The sequence below is a fragment of the Triticum urartu genome, chromosome 1A, assembly GCF_056163025.1.
Source record: "Triticum urartu cultivar PI428250 chromosome 1A, HENAU_Tu73, whole genome shotgun sequence".
Taxonomy (NCBI): Eukaryota; Viridiplantae; Streptophyta; class Magnoliopsida; order Poales; family Poaceae; genus Triticum; species Triticum urartu.
In genome coordinates, this window is record NC_141873.1 from 28000720 (window position 1) to 28011200 (window position 10481).

General features: G+C 47.0%; 1 protein-coding gene across 1 annotated transcript; it reads right to left on the minus strand.

The window, feature by feature from the left end:
• Positions 1-3042: 3042 nt before the first annotated feature.
• LOC147988690 (uncharacterized) lies at positions 3043-4599 on the minus strand. The gene is made up of 3 exons (XM_087535537.1): positions 4456-4599; positions 3778-4054; positions 3043-3698 (listed from the first exon to the last, which is right to left on the minus strand). Exons 1-3 carry the CDS (start codon positions 4597-4599, stop codon positions 3043-3045), a joined length of 1077 nt encoding a protein of 358 aa, XP_087391663.1.
• Positions 4600-10481: the final 5882 nt, after the last annotated feature.

Genomic DNA, 10481 nt, shown 5'->3' on the forward strand with positions numbered 1-10481 from the left:
GCCCCCTTGGGTGATATCATCCAGATCCAGGAAGCGACTGGCCGGATTGCCAAGTGGGCTATAGAACTTGGGCCGCACGGGTTGAAGTACGTGCCTCGGACGGCGGTGAAGTCTCAAGCACTTGTTGATTTCATCAATGATTGGACAGAGCTGCAAGCACCTGAACAGAAGCCGGATCACACATATTGGACTATCCATTTTGATGGATCCAGGCAATTGGAGGGCTCGGGGGCTGGAGTCGTATTAACTTCCCCACGAGGTGACAAGTTATGTTATGTTCTCCGCTTAATGTTCCCTTGTACTAACAATGCAGCTGAGTATGAAGCCTTGCTCCATGGTCTCCGGATGGCTAAAGAGATGAATCTAAGCTGGGTTAAGTGCTTTGGTGACTCGGACCTAGTGGCTCAACAGGTGTCTGGCACTTGGGATTCTAAGGACCCACTCATGGCTGCATATCGTCGTGAGGTGGATATTGTTGCAGGTCACTTCAAGGGCTATCAGGTGGACCACGTGGACCGTCGGAAGAATGAAGCGGCGGACGCTTTAAGCCGGTTCGGCTCTCAGCGTAAACCGGTCCCGCCTAATGTTTTTCTTGATATGTTGCACAACCCGTCGGTCAGGCTCCCTGGTGAAGCGAATTTGGCTATTCCTGATCAGGAGGCTCAACTGGTGGCAGCCCTTCACGTCATTCCGGATTGGACGCTTCCTTATCTTGCGTACATGAACCGGGGCGAGCTACCAGAGGATGAAACCTTGGCCCGGCGAATAATCCGGCGATCCAAGTCTATGACTATTGTTAATGGCGAATTGCATCATTGCAGTGTGTTAGGGGCGTTTCAACGCTGTGTGTCTCCTGAGGAAGGCTATGAAATTTTGCGTGAGATTCACGAAGGAGATTGTGGTCATCACGCTGGTTCAAAATCATTGGTGGCTAAAGCGTTCCGCCATGGTTTCTATTGGTTAACTGCTCATGCTGATGCGGAGGATCTGGTCAGACGATGTGACGGTTGCCAAAAGTTTTCAAGACGCGCTCATGTGTCGGCTCAAGAATTGAGGATGATTCCAATCACTTGGCCGTTTGCAACTTGGGGGCTGGATACGGTTGGGCCTTCCAAAAGGTCCAAGGATAAGAAGACCCACCTCCTGGTGGCGGTTGACAAGTTTATAAAGTGGGTGGAGGCAGAACCTGTTAGCAAGTGTGATGCGGCCACGCGGTTCAGTTCATTAAAAAGGTGATTTTCCGGTTTGGCTTTCCACACAGTATCATCACAGATAATGGTACCAATTTGTCCAAGGGGGCCATGAAGGAGTTCTGCAAACGTGAGCACATCCGGCTTGACGTTTCATCAGTAGCCCACCCACAGTCCAATGGTCAAGCAGAAAGAGCTAATCAAGAGATCTTGAGAGGCATCAAACCCCGGCTTATGGTTCTTTTGCAGAGGACACCGGGTTGTCGGGTAGAAGAGCTACCATCTGTGTTATGGAGTATCAATACTACACCCAACAGATCCACAGGATACACACCGTTCTTCATGGTCTACGGAGCGGAGGCGGTTCTCCCCAGTGATATCCGTCATGACTCACCTTGTGTGGCGGCTTATGTTGAAGCGGACAACGAGACGGCACGACAAGATGCTTTGGACCTGTTGGATGAGGAGCGTGACATAGCAGCTGCCCGCTCGGCGATTTACCAATAGGATCTTCGTCGTTATCACAGTCGCCGAGTCAGAACCAGAACCTTTCAAGGAGATTTGGTGCTTCGGCTCATCCAAGATCAGACTGATATGCATAAGTTATCCACACCTTGGGAGGGACCTTTCGTGGTCAGCAAGAATCTGCACAACGGGTCATACTATATGATTGATATTCGAGAGCATAAAAACTCACGTACATCAGAGGAGGAGACCAACAGGCCGTGGAACATAGCTCATCTTCGGCCTTACTATACCTGAGCCATCGTCTCTACTTATGTACATATTATGACAGTGTATATATTATGATTAATATAATAAACCGGAGCCTCAGCTAAAGCGGGGTATCTGTTCTTTTACATCATGCGTGGTTACACGGAGTTGTTCTGTCTTAAAGCAGCCTCCGGTTTACCCCTTGAAAGTTTTATAAACATCACTTGGGGGCTTGGTCGTGTCCGAACCAATGCAACACCTTTTGATAGGCGAACGCTACCAGATCACTTGGGGACATGGTCAAGTCTGAACCAGTCATGCCTCTTGATCGGCCTAAGGCCATAGAATCACTTGGGGGCTTGGTCGAACCCAAACCATTTCCATGCCTCTTGATCGGCATAATGCCACGGTTTCATTTGGGGACCTGGCTGACTTGAACCATAGCTACACCTATCGGGAGCTTGGTCGTGTCCGACCATGGTAACACCATCTGATCGGCTCAATAAAGCCTCTTTTTGCAAACGGTTTTATCATTGCCTTTGCTTCAATGTTTTTCTTAATAACTGTTGCTTTATTTTTGTTGCGTTTTTTAAACCGACAATGTTTTAAACCGGTTCAAACTGTCAATTGACGGAACACGGTCCATTTTTAATCCGGAGATTATTTGCCCGGTTTGACATTTTCTGTTAACATCCCATTATGGAGTAGCAGGGTGTTTATCATAACCCGGCACGGTTTACATGGTAAACCGGCATGGTATACATAGGAGCTGTTTTCTCCTTTGACGGTATAGGTTTATAAACCTCCGCTTCAAGATTGGCTAAGCCAACTTCATGCCCAGCGATGGCAGGTATTTTGTATCACAAAATTTGATCATATACCTCAATTTCATTGCATATATATATAAAGGTCATAAATCGGCTGGCGGTACAACCGCTGTGGCAGTTTAAGATTTTGTGATTGCAGGAAATATAGATTGAAGGTTTCGAACATTCAAACAAAAGTATCAGCACCTATGCACGAAGGCATCTCAGAAGCAAGAGTGTTGGCTACCCTATTACAAGGCAACATGGTGCCCAAATAAGATCATTGTTTTCAGCGGAACATAAAAGACCCGCCATTTAAACCGGCCTCCGGTTCAAGCTTGGTCGCCAGCTCGGTCTGATGGTTGCGGGTCATCCTGCGCCGCTTCAGCTTCTGCTTCTCTACCCGGTGGCTGGAAATCAACAGTTGTCCAGTTGATTCCTATTAAGGCTTGAAAGACAGCTTCCTCATGGATTAGCAATGACGGTTCAATATCAAGAGCGTAAGTATGCCTACGGATTGGAGGGGTCAAATTCTCCGCTTCAGGAATTGGTGCAACCACTCGTTTGTTTTGATTATCATATTGGGCTTGGTAATGAGACAAGTCTGCTTCTTCCACCAATTGACAAGCTAGAGGGCGCACCTCCCGGTTTATCGCCCTCAAGTCCTCCTCATTGAATTCTGAACCATCTTCCTTTAAGTGAGGGTCGCCTTGCGCCGCTTCAACAGGGTCAAAATCCGGCACCCACGCTTTTTCCCGGATTAAGGCATTGATAGCACCGGTTCGAGCAGCGGATTTCTTCAGCTCTTCAACCCGGGCAGGGAGCATAGACAATCTCTTCAGGGTGTCTTGGATCAAGGTAGGCGCCGGGTTGTTGTGGGATGCAGTTGATATGATACGCTGCGCACCAGTATACAATTGTTCTATCAGTGTATAGGCAGCCTTCAACTTCTTCCGCACATCTGACCCCAAGTGACCAATGCGTGTACCTGCAACATTACAAAAAAGTTCACAAACCGGACCTATCATAGGAAGGCCAAATTATTACAGAAGTCAAAGGAAGCTTACCAAAGATGGAAGCAGTCATGGCATGCACTTGCCGCTTTACGCTGGTCAGCTCATCTACCACCGGTTTAAGGGCGGCTTCAGCAGTTTCAACTTTCTTCGTCAAAGAGGCCTTCTCAGTGGCCCAATCCGCCCGCTCTTTCTTGAAGCCCTCCTTAAGCTGTTCCATGACGCTTAAAGCACTGGTCAACTCCTCTTTCGCCTTTGAGGTTTCACCTCGTTGGGATTTCAAATTTTCTTGAAGATCGGCGAGTTGGCTTTCTTTGGTCTTCAGCTCAGCCTGCATACACACAGTCATATGATTTAACAAACGGTACAAGAATTGAAGTACCAATCACATAACAAGTTATGCACTTGGCACTTGGGGGCTAATGCATATTTGATCTTCATCTTTCAATTGATTGCAAAGTCCCAAGCTCAATACAAGTATTCAACTTGGCACTTGGGGGCTAATGCCTATTTGCTCAAATAAGTTCTGATGCTGCCATGTTAATTACTTAAGTCCCGGTTTAACTACATTACGTTGAACCGGCCCTTGGGGGCTACATCAGTGAATTTCGAATTATTCAGATTTATATTAGTAAGTCCTGGTTTGAAAGAAGATTGCAAAACCGGCCCTTGGGGGCTAGGAGAGTTAACAAAATTGAAGTATCCAAGCATGAAAAGGCACATGGAAGTTACCTCAAATTTTTCCTTCATCATATTCACCAGGCCAGCTTCATAATCACGGCTGGTATACAGCCGGTTCAAGTAGCCGGAATGAAGATCTTGGGCATTCAGAGCAGCGTAAGTCGCCAGATCAACATTCCACTTGCCTTTGCCCATGACAGCAAATTCTTCTTTGGCAGTATGCTTGTCTAAGGCGACAGGATTGCTTGGCTCTGAACGACCAATGCCAGTAATCACAACATCATCATCTTTGGACTCACCGGTTTGCACTGGGGCAGTCGGTTTATCAGCAGGCTTGGATGGGCTGGTGGATCTCTCAATCCGGATGGGGCTTGTAGGCTGGTCAACAGGGCCTGAAGTATCAGTAGGCCTTTCTTCAGCAATAAAATCATCATCTTGCAGTGGCGGGTCGTTGGGTACGTCTTCACGAATAGCCGCTTCAAGATCTGGGGCGTTGTCCGGTTCAGGGGCAGTTTCTTCTTCGGGCGCTTTATCCAGGCGAGCCTTCTTGCTCGGCCTAGGCTTCGCCCTGAAAGGAGTAATAAAGTCAAAAACAGTGTATGCTACAAAGTAATGCACCAGAAATGTTATGATAAGTATAGCTTACCCAAGCACCGTTTTAAGCGGTGGCAGCTGAGTAGCCGATGACTCGCCAGAGGATGAATAAGAGGTAACCTGATAATCGGAGTCAGATGGATTAAGAGGTTGACGAAAACAGCCCGCTTTAGGACAAGCACTGACAAGCAAATTAGAGACCTCTGAACAGCGTTTCCGAACCAGACTGTTCGGTAAACCGGCAGAGGTAACTACCTGGCCGCTGTGACGAGTTGTGCGGCGAGCTTCGTGTTGTTGGGTCTTCATAAGAAATTTGGGATCCAAGTAAGCAAGAGGATGAGAAAATTTAACCTTCCTGTTTGCCTGACGAATTTTTAGTGAAGGCAAAGGATTTGAATCGGAAGAGAGAGTAATTACCTCTGCAATATCAGTGTGACTGGCTTCGGCATCATCCTGACAAATATCATTATCAATAAGGCGTGTGAAAAATAAGCCAAGTGAATCAAGCTCTACCTCAAGGTCCGGATTACCCACATCGTCATCTGCGGCCGGGTCAGAGGATGTAGTGGTTTTCTTCCTATGAGCAGTTCTCTTCACGACTTTGGTTTTTGGCCGGATTGGTCTTTCCGGTTTATCTGGATTTTCTGGATTCTCCTGAGGAAGCTTCTTGCTCCAAAACGGATCATCGCCCTGTTTAAGCAATAGTTGATATTAAAGAATATACAGAAATAGCAATGACATGTTCAGTAAAAAAGTACAGTCAAAATCTTACAGCTGGCGGTTTGCTGGTAGCACAGAAGGGAAGCAGGCCGGTTCGAGCGCAGAGGTGTTCGGTTTGTTCAACATTTTCTTCACAGCTTCTGTGACCTCGTCATCTGTGAGCTGGATGTTAACATGTCGGAGTGGGTCATCGACACTACCAGTATACTCGCACATCAAACCAGAGCGCTGGCTGAGGGGCAGTATACTCCATGATATCCAACAGCGTGCGAGATCAATTCCTGTTAAACCGTTGGCCATGAAGGCTCTGAGCTTGGATAGTTGAGGAGCGTATTTACTTCTCTCCTTGGCGGTTAACCTTTGCGGAAAGGGGTGTGTATTTCTAAGCTGCTCCGGACGAAAGCCAAGCAAAGGATTTTTGTTAGCAGGGGAGGTGTCTTTGCAATAGAACCATGATTGATTCCACTCCTTGGGGTGGCTGTGCAGTTTGGCATGAGGGTAAGTGACCTCCTTTCTTTTCTGAATCGCCACACCACCCAATTCCGTATTGGAACCATCAGTGAATTTCGTGTGGCGGTTTAGATGGAAGCAGTCTCTAAACAACTCAACTGTGGGTTCCTCTTGAAAGAACACCTCACAGAGCACTTCGAAGTGACAGATGTTGGTAACAGAGTTGGGGCCAGTGTCTTGCGGGCGGAGTTGAAAATTGGCTAAGACATCCCAATAGAATTTTGAACCGGGCGGATTAAAACCCCGGGCTAAGTGAGCTACAAAAACGACAACCTCTCCCTCTCGAGGTGTGGGCGGACATTCTTTACCAGGGACCCTCCAATGGATAGCATTTTTGCTGCTTAAAGCGCCAGTCAAGACTAAGTTGTTCAGTTGAGTTTCTGTGACGCGAGAAGGAGCCCAGTTGCACTCATACACTTGTTTAGCCATGATGAAATCTACAAAAATAAGTATTTCCGGTTCAAGAATGTGTTGGGTCAAGTGTACACTGGTATGTACAATGTTAAACCGGAGACAGCTATATCTAAACCGGAGTTCTATGAAGCGACAGCATCTGGCTAAAGAATTCTGGCGGTTCAACAAGGGGACTAATGGTATATACCGGTTTATCAATTTTTTCTACACTGAGTTAAACCGCCCGGTCTAAACATTGAATCAAGTAAGGTTGCGGATGGATAAGTACGCAGAAACAGGTTTCACAGGATCTAGCTACAGCGTTGGATCTAAAGCAAGTTCAGAAAAGAAGGAAAATATTCAAAGACTTAAAACAGAGCGAAAGTGAATCAATGGGCAGATATATAGATGAGATCTATGGTCTTGAGCATGAAACTATAGGCGGATGCTAAAAGCTACTGCTATTCAGAGCAGGGATTCACATATCTATCCAAGAGTCTAAGTACAAGCATGAACAAATGATGAACACGGCAAGAACATGAAACCCTAGAACAGATCTATGTTAAGAAGAACAGAAGGCTTACCAGAATCGAGGAAGATGTGGAAAGCTACCGCAGTGCTCTGGCGCGTTCAGGTTGATGCAGCGGCCCAAGACGGTGCAGAGGTCAACGGCGGCGGCGGAGCTCCGAGGCTGGCGACGCGAGGAAGACGAAGAGAAAGGGGACGAAGGGGAGAAAAGAAATGATCCTTCGGTCCTATTTATGAGGCAAGAGACATGTGTCAGGCGCGTGAATCAAGGAACCACAAATCTTGGAAGCGGAGCTGTCGCCTCGGTTATTGCGGATCTATTAAACAAAGAAGATATCATGAATGTTGTTTTTATGATGACGTCATGCCGGTTTACAGCAACCAGAGAAGGTGACATCACGGCAGTTCAACAAATACAAGAAGATGTTGAAGACGAAGATTTTTTGCTAAGGATTGACATGAACCAGTTCAAATCAATCTGGGGCCTAATGTTGGGGATATTACTACTGGGCGTAAAACGGCCTATCTGGGCCGGGTTAACATCTTTAGTAGTTCAAGGGTGTTAAAGCCCAAGGAGGAAGATAAGGGCCCAAGGCCTGTAGTCGGTTTAAGACCTGTAGCCGTAAACCGGCTTGGTATGTAAACTTGTATTGTAAGTTAGGAATAAGGAGAGACCAACCCGGATACGAGTATGAACCGGTGTTGGGACTCTGTGGACCGACGGGCGTCACCCGTGTATATAAGGGGATGACCCGGCGGCGGTTCAAGGACAGACGACAACAACTCGAGACTTGGGCGAAGCTTGTTTGCTCCCTAGTCATCGAAACCCCATCAGTTCCATCACAACTAGATGTAGGCTTTTACCTTCATCGAAGGGGCCGAACTAGTATAAACTCTCTTGCGTCCCTGTGTCCGCTTTAACCCCTTCAAGCTAACCCGAAAGCGATGGCTCCACGACTAAGTCCTTTCATGAGGACATCTGCCATGACAAAACCACGACAGGTTGCCTTCAACGAGACCGATCCGACCCAGGGCTTCTTCATCGTTCTTAAAGTCTACAGTAACGAATTTGACTAGGTTGCTCCCGAGGAAGTTCTTAAAATCCTGGCACTCAACGTCGGCATGGCATATGTGGTAGACCAAGCATAAGTCATGCACGCAAACCTGGATCACGGCGGGCTTCTTCCTCTATTCGTCCTTTAGATCCTTCTCTCATCCCAGGACTATGGTGTACTCAACATCTAGCCCAGCGACCCACTCATCATCTGAGTTTTCGAACATGCGTCTGAAGCGACAAAGGCATCCTTTCACCGTCGCGGAAGAACGGGTGTGGATGACGTCGAACTCATCGCCAGTGATGGTTCTAACCTTGTACTCACCACCGATCATGGAGATTTGGGATGCCATGGATTTGGGAGGAGGGTTAGGATTAGTGGAACTGCCGTAATGTGAATGGACGGGACAACTAGGAGCGAACCGCCGTAGTATTGAAGGATGTGTGGGACGAGTAGGAGCGAACTGCCAGCGTGCGAACGGCGGGGTAGTGGCTTTCCATTCTCCAATGATACGGGCTTCCGAGAGCCCTTGGATCTGAGATCGAACGGTTGCATGGCGTGATTCTAGACCTATGGGTGAATATCCTATCCTGGAGGGTTATTCTGCAAATTTTCAGCAACTTACCATGCGACCGTTTGATCTCAGATCCAAGGGCTGCCAGCAGCCCGTATCGTGGTCGCGCCTACCACGACCATCGCGTCGCTCATGCGGTCGCGCCCTTGGAGATTTAACACGGTGCGTTAGGCTATCTGATGTTGGCATGTCATACATAGTCATCACATAGTCACTCATACTACAACAAGGTTGGCTATAAGTGTATTTTTTAACTCCTCTCTATCTCTTTCTTCGTACTCCCTCCGTCCCATAATATAAGAACGTTTTTGACACTAGTGTAGTGCCAAAAACGTTCTTATATTATGGGACACAGGGAGTACTAGTATTTATTGCATTTGCCAAGGAGTGACCTCTTCTAATGAAATGGTGTTGCTAAGTTTGCTTCATTTAATTAGCTATAGACTCAAAATTGTCTTTTCACCTAGGTACACGCGCTTAGCACCGTTTCTTCCTTGGGTCACCAAACTAGTCTCTCTCTTCTTGATTAACTTGCCACATCAGACTTTATGCCTATGTGCCAAGCTTAAGCACCTGAAGGAGCAAGTAAAAGTAAGTACAATAGTGCGCTTTACATGGCATTTTTGCATATGTGGAGGAAAGAGGGGCAAGGAAAAAGTGGAGAAGTGGGCTCTCATGCAAGAGCCAGCCTCTACTACATGGTGGAGCATTGGGAGAGGCACCTGTATGGAGGTGGTCAGGAATCAGGAGACTCACGCTGGTCGTAGCGCCGCAGTTAAAATGATAATGGCAAGTCAAATCATGGGGCCCGACCTGTCCAATAGTAACTCGCTGTCAAATCACACAGCCCTATGTTTGCAGCAGCCTACTCCCTCGTCTTCTCGCGTCTCTGTCGAAGCGACTAGGCGGAACTGCCCCGCCTACCGCGCAGGAAAAGCCCGCGCAGTATACTCCCTCCATCTAGGTGACCAAGGTGGAGAGGAAAACGAGAGAACTTAATGTTTAGTATTTGCTAAGGCTGGTTGTAATGGTACTAGCCCTAGCAATTTTGATGAGGTGTCATAGAATTAAATGAAGAAAGAGAGAGAGTTGAGTACTAATGTGTCATACATGGAAATAAATAAAGTACTACATGATACTAAGTATTATTAATACAGTTTTGCTAGAACTCATCTGGATGAGATATAATTTGGTCTCATTCATCTTTTATAGCCATTGGATGTGATGCTATATAAGATGCGTGTGTGCTGACGTGGGTTGTATTTGTTCTTGTGCGATGAACTGACCACTGCATGTCATGTTTGATAGTCTCAAGTCATTAAAAGAATACAAGCCCCACATCTCTTCTTGGTTGATTCCTCTATTTATGTCAAAAAATAAGAAACAACGTGAGAGTTAATGCACCACACCTATGTGTTTACTAATTTGGTTTTCGTAAGATGACTTAATACTCACCTAGACGGAGGGAGTATTCGATTTGACAGCGGGCGGCACAGTTCCCGATACGGCTTTAATGCAAATGAGGGAGGGAGTAGCTGATCCCGATATGTTGAACGGCCAATGCATCCTCCTTCAATTAATGCATGAGGGAAGTAATGGGAGGAGGTTCGGGAAAAGAGGCTGCACGATGTGAATGCAACGCTGTTTGCCCTCATTGCCCTCATATAAAGGGGCCCCTCCATTCCAATGCATCTACCACATCG

Excerpts from the sequence above, each read along its gene's own strand:
- LOC147988690 (XM_087535537.1), bottom strand. The coding sequence starts at position 4,599 with ATGGGCAAAGGCAAGTGGAATGTTGATCTGGCGACTTACGCTGCTCTG. Across the intron at positions 4,055-4,455 it reads TGATGAAGGAAAAATTTGAG|GCTGAGCTGAAGACCAAAGA; the intron begins GTAACTTCCATG and ends GTGTGTATGCAG. Across the intron at positions 3,699-3,777 it reads CATGACTGCTTCCATCTTTG|GTACACGCATTGGTCACTTG; the intron begins GTAAGCTTCCTT and ends GTAATGTTGCAG.